This window comes from Microcaecilia unicolor, chromosome 2 (assembly GCF_901765095.1).
Source record: "Microcaecilia unicolor chromosome 2, aMicUni1.1, whole genome shotgun sequence".
Classification (NCBI taxonomy): Eukaryota; Metazoa; Chordata; class Amphibia; order Gymnophiona; family Siphonopidae; genus Microcaecilia; species Microcaecilia unicolor.
In genome coordinates this window covers 551490615-551511369 of record NC_044032.1, presented here as the reverse complement: position 1 = coordinate 551511369, position 20755 = coordinate 551490615, and the positions used below count along the sequence as shown (strand labels likewise).

At 42.9% G+C, this 20755-nt stretch overlaps 1 protein-coding gene across 1 annotated transcript in view; it reads left to right on the top strand.

Moving 5' to 3' along the window:
- FRYL (FRY like transcription coactivator) overlaps positions 1 to 20755 on the top strand; it is a 655466-nt gene that overhangs the window by 615767 nt on the left and 18944 nt on the right. The window contains 1 exon segment of the mRNA XM_030191364.1: positions 11850 to 11918. Coding sequence (XP_030047224.1) covers positions 11850 to 11918 — 69 coding nt within the window.

Sequence of the window (20755 nt, the reverse complement as noted above, 5' to 3'; positions counted from 1 at the left end):
CTCCGCCGTCTTTTCTTCAAGCTGAAGAGCTCTAGTCACTTTAGCCTTTCCTCATAGGGAAGTTGTCCCATCCTCTTTATCATGTTCATTGCCCTTCTCTGTACCTTTTCTAATTCCACTATATCTTTTTTGAGATGCAGTGACCAGAATTGCACACAAAATTCAAGGTGCAATTGCACCATGGAGCAATTCAAAGGCATTATAACATCTTCATTTTTGTTTTCCCAGTGGCGTTCCTAGGGGGGGGGGGGGGGTTCGCCCCGGGTGCACGCCGCCAGGGGGGTGCCGCGTGCGCCTGCCCTCCGTTGTTCCATGCTTCTTCTCTGCCCCAGAACAGGTTACAGGCGGGGGGGGTCCTTTGCGGGGGTGTCCTTTCGCCGGGGGGGTCCGCGCTGCATCGGGGGGAGGGGCGCTGCACCCGGGGGGCGGGGCGAATCGGCGATCCGCCCCGGGTGCCAGCCCCCATAGGAATGCCACTGTGTTTTCCATTCCTTTCCTAACAATGCCTAACATTCTATTTTTCTTAGCCACTGCCGCACACTGAGCATAGGGTTTCAATGTATCATCAACGATGACATCTAGATCCCTTTCCTAGTCTAGATAATCAGCATCTTACTGTAGTTATTCAAACAACCGTACTTTCGCAGTTAGATTAATGTAATCATTTTTATTTATGTTGCACTAGTATTGAAATTAAACAATTGCAACTGATACAAACTACTGCATCCAAGTTAATTTAGGGGAAATGTAAATTTGACCTTAACACTCCGTTATTGATCGCTCTTCACTGACTCCCAGTGGAGGCCTGATGTTATTTTAAGTTGCGTACTCTAGTCTTTAGGATTTTTCAAGGTCAAGTACTTGCATTCTTGACCTCGTTGATATTTTCATCTCCTTATAAATCATTGCATTCAATAGGTAGCTTGAGTTTTCAATATCCATTAATGAAATATGAATTTTAAGAAACTCCATTCTGCTGCAATTGCTTATCAAGCTGTAAAATGCTGGCGTGCAAATCCGTCATGTATTAAATCTGAGCCAAGTTATCTAAAATTTAGGAAATCACTGAAGGCTTTTGTTTTCCAGTAATTTGTTTTTAATATTTTAACTTTGTAATAGTGACTTGCTTATGAATGTTTTATATTTTGCTAGAAATTGCTAGCTACTTTATATTTTAATCCATGCTAAGCTGTTTTTTATTTTTAGTAGAGCAGACGTTTTAATTGTAAAAATGACAGACTCAACAGGTTGCCCAACAATGCATGGATACACACCTAGTTGCTGTGTTTTAATTGTTTCAGTGTTAGCTTTACTATCTGCTTTAACTTTGTATGAATTGTATGCTGTCCTAGTAACAGAGTTCTATTTCCTTCTGCACCCCCCCCCCCTGCAAATCAACATCAGCAACTAGAGAGCTTGGGGGCAGGGTTGGACATTGGTTTGCTTGGCCCTTCTAATCACTAAGATATTCCATCACCCCTGCTCCCAATACCCAGCCAACCTTAGAGTCTTTCATTGTTTTCTGGCCTCCCACCCAATCTTAGATTCTCCATCTGTCACAGTTCCTGCTCTTCTGCATCCCCATGTTCACAGTATCTATCCTCTTGCCCCCTTTTCCCCTTCCCTAGCACCTGACCACCTACTTCTTTCTCCACTATTCATTGACCCTGCTTTTCGTCTTCCTTACCACATCTATCTCTATTCCCCTCCATCTTCACTTCCCTTGCATATACCCTTGCTTCTTACCTTTCCACAGTAACTGTCCTCTCCCCTCTTACTGCCCCAGCATCTGCCCCTTTCTCGCATCCTCCCTCAGCAGCTTTCAATATCTGCACCTTCCCAGGCTGTCACATTTCAGGATGAGTGAGCCCTGAGACTACGGTGGAACAGTACTGCCTGCCTGCCCAGGTGACAGACACTGTAGCAATTAGTACCTTCAGAGTACATTCTCATGGATCTTCCTCCACCCCCATCCCACTCTCTGTTGGGGTTCCTCAGGGATCTGTCCTTGGACCCCTCCTCCCTAAGGTTGTGTCAGAGTTTCACCTGAACCAGTTGATTGTCTTGCCAACATTCTTCCCCTGACCTCATGCCCATCCTGGTGAAAGCACACTGCACACCTTGGACTGCAAGCGTGCATTGGGCTTACTTGGAGCGGAGTAGGCCCTACAGACAGTCCACCCAACTTTTGTTTCTTTTGTTTAATTAAGAATGATCTAAAAATAGTATGAAAATGTAGTTTTTTCTCTTCTTTCTAATACTATTTGCTATGGACAAATGTTATCTAATCGATGGATGATGTCAAGTACAAAGTAAAGATATATTTAAAATGAATCTTGGCGTCCATGTCACTAATTGCGTGTGACACTGGAGTGTTTAGAAAATTCTGCTTATTGCCTATGGTGCACAATATGACCTAGTTAATTCACAAAGTGTGTGGCTTTTATTGAATTGGCCAGATGGGAAATCACAGTCATCTTTTTCCATTCATGTATCTCATAAGGGTTTAAGTAAAATGTTACTGATGCACCCTTTGGAGATTTGCTATAGAAACACTTTTTGCCTTATATCAGTGTGAATTGACAGAACTCTAATGTTAAACATGCTAATTTAGCACTGAACCTTGGTGGTTTATGAGGTGCCATTGTTAAATTTGCCCATAAAAATTAATAGTATCAATATTTATTTTTCAGGACTGGAAAATTATTTCAGATCTTAGGTGGCAGACAAAATTTTAAGGATATAGTAAATGTATGTATTTATTTTATAGGTGTTTGGGAGAGTTTTCTTCCTTTTATAATCTTTTTTTATGCATTTCTTTATCGTCCATTCCTCTATCCTCTTTTCCACCTCATTTCTCTCCCCACATATCAGCCATTTTTTCCCAGTGAAGCCCAAAGACATGTTTTCATCCAGGACAAACCTGCCCCTCCAAGCTGCCCAGTAGAGGGGGGAAGGGCTGCTGCAATAGGGCCCAGGTCAGAGTTACCTAGGATTCTGTCAGTCTATTTGTTTTTAAAAATAATACATTAATATGGTGAGAGACGTGAGAGCAGTGGTACTGTAGCTGTGAGCTAAGTTGAACTTCCTGAGCTGTCCAGCTGATACCCTAATAGACAGTGGCATAGTTACCCTCCCCCCCCCCCCCCCCCCCCCCCCCCCCCCCCCCCCCCCCCCCCCCGATGTCATTGGGGAGCCTCTGGCAGTCCTTTTATATCTACCTGCACATTGTAGCTCAACAGGAGAGGAGTAAGACTGGTGGTGCTGTGGCAATGAGCTTATCTTCTTAAATTGTCCAACAAATACCCTGACATGTAGTGGCACAGTTATCCCCTGAAACATTATCTGGGGTCCTTCAATGATCCTTTTATTTCCACCTGGGCAGCAGCAGCATACAGCCATAGGCATGTGCTTGAAGGGGTGTGCCCAAAGGGGCACGCCTTGCCCCTTAGAGTACCCCTGGAGCACTGCTGGAGCATCATAAGAATTATATTGAAATGCTGCTGTCTTCTGTAGTTGTGATCTATGGGAACAACAGAAGATTAAAGCAAAAGGTACCTTATCAGCTTCTCTGATTAAGGGTCCAGTGGATAGACATATTACATCTGATGTGACTTCTTCTGGATCCAAACTGTATTGGTGCCTCAGGCAAAAGCTTCTCTCAGCTCTACTGAACGTACCCACTCCGATATTGGTTTCCTCTGATTCTCTAAGTAGTGGTCATGTGCTAGCTTCATCCCCATTGGAGGTTGATTCATCAGGGTCTTCTGCAACCCCTATCTCTCTCCATTTGGCCTCTTTACCTAAGGCATTTTATATTTTGTCACTTGAGGCTGGACTTGCTAGTGGATACTGGGAAACAGGATATTTTCTTAAGAGACGTATGAAATGCTATTACTCATTTGAAGGGCCGCATTATTGGGCAGTCACTCATTTAGTCATTTGTTCATTTACTCAAAAAACTGTTTCTAAGTTTTCAAATTTGGACTCTAATATTGCTGAGGTGGAGAAAGGCGTATCCGTTTTTTTCTTGCAGTCTGCTTCTACATCCGCTATTAAGGATTCCCTTGCTATTAATCTCTCTATATAAAATGCACCTCCAACGTTCTAATGAAGCCTCACTTTCCCAACGTTCTAAAAGTGAAGTGGCTGAGATCGCTTTTCCTCCATGAGTGTCTGCCCCGCCCACGTGTCAAACGTGATGACGTCGAGGGCGGGTCATAATGACAACAACTACACCGTAAGCAACGAAGCCCATTGGTTAATCTCTGTTTCCACTCCCCCAACTCAGCCGTCATTCCCATATACTCAAAACCAAGCAAAATCGCTGCTGGACCCCGTCCCCCAGCCCACAGTCCCCCTCACCCACCTTCCCGCAAACGCTCGCTCACCGTTCCGCCGCCCTCCCTCTCCTCCCCGACTCCAGCCATGCTGCAGGACAATTACTACACACGAGTGGAAGTGACCCAATCAGCTACACTGTAAGCAAGGAAGCCCATTGGTTAATCTCTGTTTCCACTCACCAACACAGCCGTCATTCCCATACACTCAAAACCAAGCACACCTAGGTGCTGCTGATCCACATTGTTGTTTTTTTTCCCCTTCTTCCATCTGAAACATGTCTAAAGCTGTTTCTACTGGATAAACTGCGCCTTAACAGGTAAAGGACAAAAGGTTTTTGTTTTTGGATTCTTACTGCACACCTTTTTAATGTATTTGAAAGCTTCCCATCTGTACATATGAATATCATGAAATCTAAATTAAATATCACTAAAACAGCTTTAAAAATTATTCTACGTGGTAGAAACAGCAATTTTAAACTCTGTATTTTCAGATCATTTGTCAACAATACAAAGTTTATCCAGGTAAGTGCCCATGGCTGCGTCAGCCCTGCCGTTGCCTGTCAATGTGTACCACTGAAAGAGTATGAGGGAGCTCCAGCTGCCTCTGGGTCAGGACAGGACTTAGCTGGTGGATGCCAGAAGCAGTGTCTCCTTAGGTTGACAGCAAATAGCAACCCCCCCCCCCCCCCCCAAGCACCTCGAAGGGAGGGAGGAAGGGAGTGGACAGGACCATGGAACTGGGAGGGAGGGGAGGGACCCTTGAACTGGTAGGGGGACCCTGGAACTGGGAGGGAGGGAGGGGGACTATGGAACTGGGAGGGAGGGGACCCTGAAACTCGGAGGGTGGGGGGGCACCCTGAAACTGGAAGGGACCCTGGAACTCTGAGGGAGGAAGGGATGACCCTGGAACTCGGCGGGACGGAGGGAGGGATGGAGGGGGGACCCTGGAGGAGGGAGGGGCCCCGGCACACACTCTAATTCTCACACACACACTCTCTCTCTCATGGACACACTCGCACCCAGTCTCACTCTCTGTCACACACACACACACTTGCACATTCACTCTCTCTTACACAGTCAATCTCACACACTCTCTCTCAAACATACACACTCAGAGAAAAACCTTGCTAGCACCCGTTTCATTTCAGTCAGAAACGGGCCTTTTATATACCGTATTTTTCGTACTATAAGACGCACTTTTTTCCCCCCGAAGGTAGCGATTTCCCTCCCTCCCTCCCCCCGGCCCAGTCACCACTTCTCCCCTACTCACGTCACGCGATCTTCCCTGGTGGTCTAGTGACGTCGGGGCAGGAAAGAGCCCCCTCTTTCCTGCCGAGCGCGCTGCTCTCCGTCCTCCTGTATGCAGCCTGACGGTCTCGGCGAGATTCAAAATGACCGCCGAGACTTCAATTCTCAGCCATTTTGAATCTCGCCGAGACTGTCAGGCAGCATATAGGAGGACGGAGAGCAGCGCGCTGGGCAGGAAAGAGGAGGCTCTTTCCTGCCCCGACGTCACTAGACCACCAGGGAAGATCGCGTGACGTGAGTAGGGGAGAAGTGGTGATAGGGCCGGGGGGAGGGCAATCCCGAACTCGGACAAGACGCACCGGAGCACCTAGGTTTTAGAGGAGGGAAAAAGGAAAAAAAAAATTTCCTATTTCCCTCCTCTAAAACCTAGGTGCGTCTTATGGTCCGGTGCGTCTTATAGTCCGAAAAATACGGTAATTGTAAATGGTGGAAATGCCCTCAGGGTTCGGTACTTATGGTTTTTAGATTCCCCATTTGCATATTTTTTTCCTGAAATATTAATAAGAAAGTGCTTTAAAGAAATCTTGCATATTTCTTCTGGTGAACTAATAACTTCAGCAAGTTGTTATATTTCTATTAAAATTCAATCTCATGGGGTTAAGTGCCCTAAGTTGACTGAGGACTCTCAGTATAATATTGCCTCTAGAGCAACCCACCTCTTCGCTATTTCCTGTAAAAAGGACAAGTTTTCTTTTTCGAGCGCCTATTTTCTAAAAAAGGATTCTTTTCCTTTATGGTGCCAAAATTCTAGTTTTCCCTGATGTTGCTCATTCCATTCAAGCACATAGGATATCTTTTGTTCAATTCCTGAGTACTGGCATTAGGTACCACCTTTTTATTTCCCTGTAAATGTGTGCTGATCTCTCGAGGTACTTCGTATCTGTTATTCCAGTTCAGTTAGAGAAATTCTTGAATGGACATAAGAATGACTGATTCTCATGACTTTGAATTTTGGGGTCCTGTAATATGAAACACCTCCAGTTTGTGTAATATAGTTTTCCTCCTTATTCTTTTTTCTTTCTTTTATTTTCACTCGTTTCTTGATGTGGGCTAGAATGTTTTGACATGATGATATTTGTATTTATTGGTCTCATTCTGTATTTCTAGAGTTTTGATATTCATATATATATATATCAAAAATTGCAATAAAAAAGGAAATACTTTATCTGAGTAGACTGTGTATCATCGCATTCATTATAGAAAGTATATGTTGCTTGTCCCATATACTTGGGTGATTTTGTCTGATTTAGATCATTTTTATTTTGTAGTCATGTTTAAATGATGAAACTATAATCCACCCTGTTCTGTCTGAAGATGGTAAGGTACAGAACATAAATTATATAAATTAAATTCACTCAAATGGCAGAAGACATTTGTTAACAGAAGAATGGCAGTTTATGGCAAATTGCTAAACTGTTCACTGTCGGAGACTTCTTCAGCCTTCTGTAAGCAAAGAAACCCTAGCTGTATTAGGCCATCCAACTGAAGCGAGAGATATAAAGCTGGGGGACTAAGTTACTGTCCTTTTCTCTCCGCTTAAACACATTTAATTTATTTATTTAATACATTTGTATCCTGCACTTTCCCATTAAAAGCAGGCTCAATGTGGCTTACATAGTAATAGTAATAGATGATAGAGGAGGGTAAGGTGGGAGATAGATTCTGGGTGTCGTTTTCTCTTCAGTATATGTAAGGTAGATGGGTTCATGAGATTAATCTGGGTCTTTTGGGTAGGTTTGTTTGAATAGATGGGTTTTTAGTGCTTTTCTGAATGGTAGGTGGTCATGGATTGCTCGGATAGGTCTAGGGAGAGCGTTCCATAGACGGCTGCCCAGGAAGGAGAAATTGGATCCAAAATAAGTTTTGTACTTGAGACCTTTACAGCTGGGGTAGTGCAGGTTGAGGTACTTCCGTGAAGATACAGACATGTTTCTTGCTGGAAGGTCGACCAGATTTATCATATAGTTCGGAGATTCTCCGTGTATTATCTTGTGGATTAAAGTCTGGGCTTTGAAATTGATACATTCTTTGATTGGGAGCCAGTGCAGTATAGCATGGAGAGAAGTTGCACTCTCAAAACGTGATCTGCCAAAGATGAGTCTTGCTGCTGTATTTTGGGCGGTCTCAAGTTTTTTTAGGATATAGGCTTTGCAGCCTAAGAAAATACTGTTGCAGTAATCAGCATGGGTAAGTACCGTGGATTGCACTAAATTCTGGAATGTTTTCTGGGGTAGATATGGTTTTATGCGTTTCAATATCCACATCATTGTGAACATTTTCTTTGTGGTGGATGTGGCGTGATTGTCGAGGGAGAGGTGGCTGTCTAGTGTCACTCCGAGGATTTTCAGGTTTTCAGAAATGGGGATCGTAGTGCCGGAGATGGTGAGATTAGATGGGGGAATTGTGGAGTGCTGAGTCAATTTACTTGACTAGGGATGGGATAAACCTACAAAACAAGATTTGGGTTTAAGTGCCCAACCAGACTTAAAAGGCCCCCTTTTAGATAACTTGTGGAGAAGGGGTATTGAGATATCTAGGTCAGGATATGCTCAGTTCCCTTGGTATTTTACAGAAGGCTCTGCTGAACACGGAGTCTTGTGTAAAATGCCAAGAAGGATGTGCGTGCACAGCGAGAGCAGCAATTTTATGTAAATAAAAAGTCCCAATGTAGATGTCACAAGTTATGCATTGCTGCAGCCATATTCTCTTCATCAGTAATTATTTCTCTTTGGTGTTCACGGAGGAAAATCCTGGAGAAGGACCACGGTCCCAAAGGAACATCTGGGAATGGAGTGGATACTGCACCATTTACGGAAGAAAGAGTTTAAAAACAGTTTGAGAATCTGAAGGTAGACAAAGGTATTGGGCCAGATGGGATACATCCCACGATACTGAAGGAGGTCAGAGAGGTCCTGGCGAGACCTCTGAAAGATTTATTTAATAGATCTTTAGAGATGAGAGAGGTTTCGTCACGTCAGTGGTAAGAAAAATAATGGAGTAGCTGGTGAAAGAAAGGATAGTTAACTTTCTAGAAGCCAACAGATTACAGGACCCAAGGAAACATGGCTTTACCAAAGGAAAATCCTGCCAAACAAATCTTATTGACTTCTTTGACTGCGTGACCAAAGAACTGGGTGAAGGACATGCGTTCAATGTAATCTACTTGGATTTCAGCAGAACCTTTCATACGGTCCCCCACAGAAGACGCGGGAATAAGCTGAAAGGGTTGAACTTAGGACCAAAAGTGGTGAACTGGATTGGAAACTGGTTGACCGACAGGTGGCAGAGGGTGGTGGTAAATGGAATCCGCTCAGAGGAAAAGAAGGTGAGCAGTAGAATTCCTCAGGGGTCGGTGCTGGGGCCTATTCTGTTAAATATATTTGTGGGCGATATTGCTGAATGGTTGGAAGGAAAGGTTTGCCTTTTTGTGGATGACACGAAAATAACCAATGGAGTGTATACCCTGGAGAGAGTAGAAACAATGAGAAAGGATCTCCAAACGTTAGAAGAATGGTCTAGAGTCTGGCAGTTAAAATTTAATGTAATACTTTTAGGGTTCTAATGATGCAGTCTGGCATTATAGATTTCTAAACTGATATACCAGTAAAGTCCACTCTTAACTTATTCTGCCTATGAGGGCTAAAGCAAACATTTTTTGTTTTTGAATATGCAGTGCTCAGTGTGTGTTGAAGTGCCAATTTACCATTTGTCATGGTATCAGCATTTAGTACAACACCCCTATCCCATGATAGCACCGAACCTTCCTAACCTGCCTTGTTGACTGGATAGACAATAAGTTGGCAAACTGTCTACCATAAATTCATAATATAGGAAAGCTTAGTCACTTGGCTTGTTTGGCGTTTTAAGTCCAGTTCAGTGCTTTATTTTGTGCTGCTGCTGCTGCTGGTGACCTGTGTTTCTGTGCTCTATTACTGTTTTAAAAAGCAAAATGAAAATTCTCATTGTTCCCAACATGGGGCCATGTTTCAACATTGCTACCTCTTCAGGAGAACCTACTGAATAAAACAATATAGTATCACACTGTTGGCCTCTGTTTCACCTTCATACAGATACTCAAGTCAAATGCTACCATGATTACCTTTCAAACAAAACTTTTCTAAATTTGAATTGCGGTCATTTCAGAGACAAAACCACTTCAAGCTCCTCCTTGCAACCAGAATACTGGCGCATACTCCCTGATCAGTCTATTTATCAGCCACCCAGCTAAAAAAAAGGTGAGGTTGATTAGACCAAGCCTGTGTCCCTCATTATATTAACCAGTCTATTTCTTTATTTAGTCCTCTGGGCTGAACCGTGTCCCATTGGAAAATAAATCTTTGTTCTAACTGGGTTAAGATATTTTTTTAGCGCCAGAAGTGGCATGCGCTGGGGGTGGGAACTACTGCCGGGCTCCTGCAGTAGCCCAGTGGTAGTTCCAGATTGGCGCACAATTGGGCCCTAAGTTAATTGAGTTAAAAGTTACCAACTACAGCTTGTTTTATTTATTTTTATTTATATTATATCATTTATAACCTGTCTATTAACTAGACAAGGAACAAAAACCACACAATAAAATATATAAAACATGGCAAACAGCAAACACATTACAATTCATATATAAAATCTAAAATGAAAAACAAATCAATCTAACAAATCCTTTTTTCAGAATTTAATATGGCAGCATTGTAGAACCGGTTCCAAGCTTTCTTACTCCACAAAAGGCTTGAATAAAGAAAAGTTTTTTCAACTTTCTCTTAAATTCAGTAACAGATGTTAACATCTGAATACTTCCATTACAAGTATTAACATATGAAACCTTCACTAAAAAAAAGGCTGCACCAATAGCCAAGTTCCCGTCAATCTCAAGGAGCGAATTGGTTCATATAACTTCAGAGTATTCTTCAAATATTCAGGAACACACCACTGGTCAAATCTTAAAAATAATCATCAGTATTTTAAACGTTATCCTGAAGCTCACAGGTAGCCAATATAAAGACTTCAAAGAAGATGTAACGTGCTCAGTACATTGCAATCCCACAATCAGCCATACAGCAGAGTATTTTGAGCAGGGACTGTCTCTTTGTATCAGGTGTTCAGCGCTGCGTGCGTCTGGTAGCGCTATACAAATGCTAATAATAATAATTGTACAACCTGTAATGCTTTACAACAAGATTGAGATAAACTTTGGTCAGTGGCAATCCTAGGTCGGCTGCCACCCGGGGCGGATCGCCGCTGCGCACCCCCCCCCCCCCCCCCCCCGGGTGCACGGCATCCATCCCCATGGGTGCAGCACGACGCCCCCCCCCCCCCCCCCCCCCTGGCGCAATGACCCCCCCTCCCCGGTGCATCAAGCTCCCCCCCCCCCCCCCCTTGGCACAATGATACCCCCCTCCGGGTGCATTCTTGGCTGCTGGAGGGTGCAGACAGCAGCCGCGCGCCTGTCAGCTCCACTGGCTCCCTGCTCCCTCTGCCCCGGAACAGGAAGTAACCTGTTTCAGGGCAGAGGGAGCAGGGAACCAGCGGAGGCAACAGGCGCGCGGCTGCTCTCTGCACCCTCCAGCAGCATGCACCTGAGGCGGACCGCCCCCACCGCCCCGCCCTTGCTACGCCACTGACTTTGGTAAAGACTATTACAATAATGTAATCTAGACAAAACTTATTTCTTCATTGGAGTGGAGTAGCAGCCTAATGATTAGAGCGCATGGTTCTGAGAACCCAGAAAATTGGTTTTGATTCCCACTGCAGCTCCTTGTGACCTTGGGCAAGTCACTTAACCTTCCATTACCCCAGGTGCAAAAACATAGATTCTGAGCCCACTAAGGACAGAGAAAGTACCTGTATTTAATATGTAAACCATTTTGGTTTTACGACAGAAAGGCACTGTATAGTTACTAAGGGGTCCTTTTACTAAATCGCTGTAAAAGTTGGCCTGTGATAGTTTTGGCGTGGAACACCCTCACAGCAGAAAATAGAAAATTATTCTACCACAGGAAACTGCACGCATCAACTTCGGAACTACCGCTGGGATCCTTGTTCTACTCCAGCGGTAGGGCCAATTTGGCGCATGGTACTCATGCGGTAGCCCTACCATGCCTTTGTAAAAGGGCCCCTAAGTGAGCTAACATATTTGTCACACTATTTTATATGAGAAAACTTTAATGGTCAGTTCTATTCACTTGTCAATGTTTCTTTTTCTAGTGGTTAGACAACTGCAAAAGAACATTTGGGGCTGGTGATGGTATTCAAAGACCTAACACAGATGCACAGGTGGGTGTCCTCCTGAAATGGATATTTTTTTCTACTATTCATTGGTCCATTTTTCTTATACAAGAGAAAGTTTGCTATTAAGCATATACTATGCATTCTCTGCAAATGTTCTCTCTACAGATTTCTGTCACCATTGCTATTTCAGTCTTAGCTGCATACAAGTCTTAGGCCTTTCCTGTCAAGAATGTCATTTGTCACACCATGTTATAATTTCAGTGTTTTAGAGTTCCATCCAGTCAGAAAAATGCAGGGTTCTATACCCCATCTAGGTTTTGCAAAAGGTCATTTTTAATAGTATGTTTCAAAAAGTTCATACAATGCCCAAATATTTAAATATAATCTTTTATTTTCTTAGAGGGGAGTTCAGGCTTTCATTTTAATTATCAGAACTTCTGTTTCAGACTTTTTCATGAACTTACAGGCTATAAGAAAAGAGTCTTTTTTATTACACTCCACTCCCTGTGTCTGTTACAGAGCGTAATAATAATCAGTAGATAAGCAGGAAAGATATTATCTGGAAACCCAAGCAGTGTACCTATAATATGGATATTTCTGAAAGAGAAGAGATATGAGCATTCACTCTATCTGTTGTCAATAGTGTCTGGCTGTAAAGTTTGCTCTATCTGGCAAGAGCTCACAAAGATTAGCAGTATGACGTATTTAGAATAATAATTTAAAGCAAACAGCATGAGTGAGAGTTTTATCAAACATCTGAAGGCTTTGTTCAATCTGAAATTTTGAGCAGGATAGACTCTGCTTGCATGCTAGTCATTGCTGCTTTAGTACTGTTAATCATTGGAAAAGGGCAGTGAAATTTTCAACTTCATTTTGCTTGCTAAAATAGCAGTCTGCCCTAATGCCAGGAGTATAAACTTAATATAGTAATATATATATATAGATACAGTGGGGGAAATAAGTATTTGATCCCTTGCTGATTTTGTAAGTTTGCCCACTGACAAAGACATGAGCAGCCCATAATTGAAGGGTAGGTTATTGGTAACAGTGAGAGATAGCACATCACAAATTAAATCCGGAAAATCACATTGTGGAAAGTATATGAATTTATTTGCATTCTGCAGAGGGAAATAAGTATTTAATCCCTCTGGCAAACAAGACCTAATACTTGGTGGCAAAACCCTTGTTGGCAAGCACAGCGGTCAGACGTCTTCTGTAGTTGATGATGAGGTTTGCACACATGTCAGGAGGAATTTTGGTCCACTCCTCTTTGCAGATCATCTCTAAATCATTAAGAGTTCTGGGCTGTCGCTTGGCAACTCGCAGCTTCAGCTCCCTCCATAAGTTTTCAATGGGATTAAGGTCTGGTGACTGGCTAGGCCACTCCATGACCCTAATGTGCTTCTTCCTGAGCCACTCCTTTGTTGCCTTGGCTGTATGTTTTGGGTCATTGTCGTGCTGGAAGACCCAGCCACGACCCATTTTTAAGGCCCTGGCGGAGGGAAGGAGGTTGTCACTCAGAATTGTACGGTACATGGCCCCATCCATTCTCCCATTGATGCGGTGAAGTAGTCCTGTGCCCTTAGCAGAGAAACACCCCCAAAACATAACATTTCCACCTCCATGCTTGACAGTGGGGACGGTGTTCTTTGGGTCATAGGCAGCATTTCTCTTCCTCCAAACACGGCGAGTTGAGTTCATGCCAAAGAGCTCAATTTTTGTCTCATCTGACCACAGCACCTTCTCCCAATCACTCTCGGCATCATCCAGGTGTTCACTGGCAAACTTCAGACGGGCCGTCACATGTGCCTTCCGGAGCAGGGGGACCTTGCGGGCACTGCAGGATTGCAATCCGTTATGTCGTAATGTGTTACCAATGGTTTTCGTGGTGACAGTGGTCCCAGCTGCCTTGAGATCATTGACAAGTTCCCCCCTTGTAGTTGTAGGCTGATTTCTAACTTTCCTCATGATCAAGGATACCCCACGAGGTGAGATTTTGCGTGGAGCCCCAGATCTTTGTCGATTGACAGTCATTTTGTACTTCTTCCATTTTCTTACTATGGCACCAACAGTTGTCTCCTTCTCGCCCAGCGTCTTACTGATGGTTTTGTAGCCCATTCCAGCCTTGTGCAGGTGTATGATCTTGTCCCTGACATCCTTAGACAGCTCCTTGCTCTTGGCCATTTTGTAGAGGTTAGAGTCTGACTGATTCACTGAGTCTGTGGACAGGTGTCTTTCATACAGGTGACCATTGCCGACAGCTGTCTGTCATGCAGGTAACGAGTTGATTTGGAGCATCTACCTGGTCTGTAGGGGCCAGATCTCTTACTGGTTGGTGGGGGATCAAATACTTATTTCCCTCTGCAGAATGCAAATAAATTCATATACTTTCCACAATGTGATTTTCCGGATTTAATTTGTGATGTGCTATCTCTCACTGTTACCAATAACCTACCCTTCAATTATGGGCTGCTCATGTCTTTGTCAGTGGGCAAACTTACAAAATCAGCAAGGGATCAAATACTTATTTCCCCCACTGTAGGTGTGTGTGTGTGTGTATACATATAAATAGATATAGGTATAATTATATATGGGTAAAAAGACAAATGTAGTACAATTAAAACAATTTCAAAAGAAGGTATTACAACATCTAATATATAGTGTACAAATAATCTGACAGTAATATATAATAGGATATTGTATGTGTTAAAGGGCTATGTATGTAAAATAATAAACCTCCAAGGGATCTTGGAGTGATGGTGTCTGAGGATCTCAAGATGACGAAACAGTGTGACAAGGCGGTGTCTACAGTCAGAAGGATGCTAGGCTATATAGAGAGGTATAACCAACAGACGAAAGGAGGTGTTGATGCCCCTGTACAAGTCATTGGTGAGGCCCCACTTGGAGAATTGTGTTCAGTTTTGGGGCCGTATCTCACTAACGACATAAAAAGACAAAGTTCAGAGAAACAATAAAAGTGGTATGGGGTTTGAGCCACAAGACGTATGAGAAGAGACTTGATTACATGAACATATGTATACCCTGGAGGAAAGGAGAGATGGTATGATATGATACAGACATTCAAATATTTGAAAGGTATTAATATACAAAAAAAAAACCTTTCTAGAGACGAGAAGACGGTTAAACTAGAAGACAAGAATTGAAGATGCAGGAGGGCTGACTTAGAAATAATGGTCAGGAAGTACCTTTTCACAGAGAGGGTGGTAGATACCTGGATTGCGCTCCCACAGGAGGTGGTGGAAGTGAAAGCGGTAACAGAATTTAAAATAGAGTCCCGTATGGAGAAGGGGAACAAACAAACTTAGCAGTGCTTAGATGACAACTGCTGGACAGGCTTCTATGGTGTGTACCCTGATCATGGCTGGACAGATATGGATGGGCTGGATTGGGGCTTTAATGGCAGCTTCAGTAGTTGGGAGCAGGTCAGTGCCAGGCAGTCCTCTACAGTCTGTACCCTGAAAATGGCAACGACAAATCAAGTATATATATATATATATATATGTGTAGTATTGCATCTTGCTATGAGTTATCTTGTTATGCAGACTAGATGGGCCATACAGGCTGTTATCTACTATGTTCTTATGAATATATTTATATATACCCTTATAAGTTTTTCTTTCTTTATTTTACATGCTTTATATATTGTTGATCCAGATTATCTTTACACTCAGCAGTCTACAGTGTTGAACTATAGAAAATTAGAGCATACACTACAAACCACATATCCACTTAAGTGATAAAAACACATTCCAGAACGCCATCAGTAAAATATGTAAGACAAAATGAAGAGTTGGGTTCCAAAAACCTGTTAAGAACATTTTTTTTCTAAAATGAGTTCATACCAGAAACATACTGCCTCCATAGGATGTTTGAAATTTGTAAAAGGCATTTATTCATAAGGTATATAATATTCAGTGGAAGAAAATTTCCTATGTTGGATAAAATTCTTGAAAATAAAAACTTGCATTTATCCAGACAACAGCTTTTCTATAATATATCATTTCTGCATCCTTTTTTAAAAATCTGCGTTACATTGGCCACCCTCCAATCTTCTAGTACCATGCTTGATTTTAAAGATAAATTACATTTTACTAACAGTAGTTCTGCAAGGTCATTTTTCAAGTCTATCAGTACTCTGGTATGAATACAATCGGTCCAGGCAATTTGCAACTCTTTAATTTGTCAAATTGCGTCATTACATCTTCCAGGTATATAGAGATTTCATTCAGTTTCTCTGACTCATCAGCTTTGAATACCATTTCTGGCACCGGTATCTCTCCCAAATCTTCCTCGGTGAAGACCGAAGCAAAGAATTCATTTAATCTCTCTGCTATGGCTTTGTCTTCCCTGAGTACCCATTTTACCCCTTGGTCATCTAGCAGGCCAACTGATTTTTTTGCTGTCTTCTTGCTTTTAATATACCTAAAAAAAATTTAGTATGGGTTTTTGCCTCCAACGCAGTCGTTTTTTCAAAGTCCCTCTTTGCCTTTTTGTCAAGGACTTTTACATCCCTAACATGCTCCGATGTTAATTTACCCACTCAATATCGGGGTAATTGAAATCATCACCCATTATTATTGTGTTGCCCAGTTTGTTAGCCTCCCTAATTTCTGATAACATTTCTACATCCATCTGTTCATCCTGGCCAGGTGGACGATAGTAAACTCCTATCACTACCCTTTTCCCCTTGACACATGGAATTTCAATCCATAGGGATTCCAAGATGTGTTTTGTTTTGTGCAGAATTTTCAATCTATTTGATTCAAGGCCCTCCTTAACGTACAAAGTTACCACTCCACCAATTCGATCCTTCCTATCACTATGATATAATTTGTACCCTGGTATGACAGTGTCCCACTGGTTATCCTCCTTCCAGCAGGTCTAACTCTCCCATCTTTCTTAGGCTTCTGGCATTCGCATATAGACATTTCAAACTGTATTTGTTGTTCCTATTTATGTGTTGCTCATTAGTTAACAGTGTTAATTTGCAATCTTTTGTCTGATTTTTATTTAAGGATACCTGATCTACTATGGTCTCTTTTGCAACCTCGCTATCAGGATACCCTATCTAACCTGTTTTGGTGATATCTTTGAAAGATACCATGTGTTTTTAAATGACTGTCGGCCTTCCCCCAGATTCTAGTTTAAAAGCTGCTCTGTCTCCTTTTTAAATGCAGATGCCAGCAACCTGGTCCCATCCTGGTTAAGTTGGAGCCCATCCTTCTGGAATAGGTTCCCCCTTCCCTGAATGTTGCCCAGTTCCTTACAAATCTAAAACCCTCCTCCCTGCACCATCGCCTCATCTACACATTGAGACTCTGGAGCTCTGCCTGTCTCTTGGGCCCTGTGCATGGAAAGGATAGCACATTTTCCATGGAGGTAGTTGAAAGCTGCTTTTGTCTTGTCCATGGCCTTGATAAAGTTCTTCATTAAACTCAGCTTGATGTGTAAGGATGGTTAAAAAAAAAATCTTCCTTGCATTGGCATAGCTAGGACTCCAGAGCCCTGGGTGGAAAAATTGAGATGGACTCCCCTATTACACTATCACTTCAAGGTAGTAGGCACCGAGGGAGGGAGGATGCATATTTCCCAAAGCTGACATAATAGAAATAATATATTTAGGAAAAAATTACTTTTTTCTCCATTTCTGATCTGATAATTCCTTTGGTCCTAGTGTCTTTCTGCTTTTATCAATCTTTTCTTAACCTTCTCCAGGGTCTCCTGTCCTTTTGACACTTCTTGTGTCGCTATCTGTCCTGTCCAGTGTTTCTCCTCTGTGTCCCTGTCCTCCCATCTCCTCATGTCCAGTATCTCTGTGTACCTATCTTACTTTGTCCGGTATCCACCTCTATGTTCCTATCCCTCCCTTGTGTCCAGTATTGCTCCTCTGTGTCCCTGTTCCTGTCCCCTTGTTCCCTCAATGGACAGCATCTTTTCTGTGTCCTTGTTCCTCCCCATGTCTTTTCCTTCTGCTCACCCTCCCTTGTCTGGCATCGCTTTATTCCTCCCTCTTTTGGTCCAGAATCTCTTCCCTGGTCCAGTCTCTATCTCTTCTCTCCACCCCCGAAGTCCAACAGCTGGCCCCTCTCTTCTCCCTCCTCTTTGATCCAGATCTCTTTTTTTTCCTTGTGTTCACCCCCTAAGTCTAGCATCTCTCCCCCTCTGTCTCCCCACCTACCAGTTCAGCATCTCTCCTTCCACCTAGCCCCCCAGGCCTGGGTCCTACATATCTCTCTTCTTCTCTCCCCCTTCCCCACAGCTGCATGGGTCCTTAATTGCTCCATTTTTCCAGGCTCACGCTACGCCTCTGCTTCCTTGATTCAACAAGAGATGGATGTTGAACAGTTTTCCTCCCAGGCTCCATTGATTGTCTTGGCAGCCAGTGTCTCCTGATATAGTGGAAATTTCTTACATGACTATCCCATTCACAGAGAAAACAGCAGTACTTTGTATATTCAGTCTGCAGACCAAGCAAGAAAGCAACAACCTTCAAGACGCCACAAAGCTGCCACCAATGCTGGTCATAGTTTATGCACCTCAAAAGTTGTTTCATGTTGTCATAGGTTTCCTTCATATGAAGTGCATGACCAAATGGAATTGATGGCAAAAACTTTGTCATTAGGCCATGAGACAGCTTTAAGACTGGTCTTTGAATCCATGAACATTCTCCATTCATCTGGATCATGAACAATTTTGAAGGCTGCTATTAGACCATCAATGTTGTTGCAGGCTACAAGATCAACTTTCCATAAAGAAGAGCGGGATAAGATCCTTTTTATGGTCATGGAACACAGAAACCCTAACATCAGCTGCCAGGAGATTCCACTGATGTAGTCTAGAGCCAAATAGTTCTGCCTTACTCTTAGGTAGTGCCTGGCAAGGTCATTCATTTGTGTTATAAAGTATGGCTCAAATGAAGAGTATGGAAGGAAATCTGGATCATGTGACTTTGATGGTTCAGGACCAGAGGTTTCATCCTGTTCCTCATCAAATTCAAGAATGATCCTGGTACATTACAAACTGGCAGCTCTTCTCCATGGAGTACTGGGCGTATAGCTGGTGGAATGCTTGAATATTGCACAGTCCACTTTTTCTTCTTTGACAAACCTTTTCCAGTTGGAGGCACTATGCAGAAGTAAAAACTGCTGATATGGTCTTTTGACTCTCTCCAAATCAATGGCACTGCAAAAGGCATAGATTTCCTTTTTCTTTTAACCACAGTTGAAGCTTGCTGCACAAGTGTTTCAGCATATGTTTGGGGCCCAGCTCTTTTCTCCAATTTCGCATCCAAAATAAACCGTCTGCAAGGATATATTAAACAAATCTTTAAGAGGACCCGCCAAAACCTCTCTGAGCTCCCTCAATATCCTGGGGTGGATCCCGTCCGGTCCCATGGCTTTGTCCACCTTTAGCTTTTCAAGTTGTTGATACACACTTTCTTCTGTGAACGGTGCTCTATCCACTTCATTCTCAATTGTATTATTTCCAGTCCATCGCGGTCCTTCTCCAGGATTTTCCTCTGTGAAAACAGAACAAAAGTATCTATTTAGCAAATTTGCTTTTTCTTCATCATTTTCCACATAGCGGTTCGCAGTATCTTTTAGTCTCACAATTCCCTTTTTAGTCATTTTCCTTTCACTAATATACCTGAAGAAAGTTTTGTCACCCCTCCTTACATTTCTATCCATTTGTTCTTCCGCTCGCGCTTTTGCCAATCGTATCTCTCTCGTGGCTTCTTTCATTTTCATCCGGTATTCCTCCATGTGTTCCTTTTCTTGAGTTTTTCTGTATTTCTGGAACGTCAACTCTTTAGCCTTTATTTTCTCAACCACTTGCTTGGAGAACCATATCGGTTTCCTTTTTCTCTTGCTTTTATTTACTTTCCTTACATAAAGGTTCGTGGCCCTATTTATAGCTTCTTTTAGCCTGGACCACTGTCCTTCCACTTCTTGTATTTCCTCCAAGCCCATCATCTCCTTCCTCAGGTATTCCCCCATTTTACTAAAGTCTGCATGCTTGAAATCCAGGACTTTGAGTTTTGAGTGGCTGCTCTCCACTTTAGCTGTTATATCAAACCAAACCGTTTGATGGTCACTGCTGCCCAGGTGGGCACCCACTTGGATATTTGACACGCTATCCCCATTTGTGAGCACCAGATCCAGTGTCGCTCCCTCCCTCGTGGGTTCCATCACCATTTATCTGAGCAAAACACTTTGGAAAGCATCCACGATCCCTCTACTTCTTTCCAATTCCGCAGACAGAACCTTCCAATCTACATCCGGCAGATTGAAATCTCCCAGCAACAGCACCTCTCTCTTGCTTCCCAACTTTTGAATATCTGCGATCAGGTCTTTATCTAATTCCTCCAATTGTGTCGGAGGTCTGTAGACAACACCCACGTGAACAGAGGTTCTATCATCTCTTTTTAAGGTGATCCATATCGCTTCTTCCTTTCCCCAGGTCCCTGTCATTTCAGTTGCAGTGATATCATTCCTCACATACAGAGCTACTCCGCCACCTTTACGACCCTCTCTATCCTTCATTATAGCCTGGTATGTTTGCATCCCGTTCATGGGAACCATTTAGCCACGTCTCTGTGATTGCAGCAACATCCAAGTCTGCCTCCAACATCAGGGCCTGAAGGTCATGAACTTTATTGCTTAGACTGCGAGCATTTGTGGTCAACGCTTTCCATCTAAATTTCCTGGTATGCGTTTCAACATTAGTGATATGTGTCTTCTGTATTATGGATTGAAGTATATTTCCATTCTTGCAGCTGTTTATACCAAGCCGGAAGCAGGCTTACCTTTAGCTTGAGAAGAATGGCACAGTGCTCACACACCTGGCTTATCAGATGATAA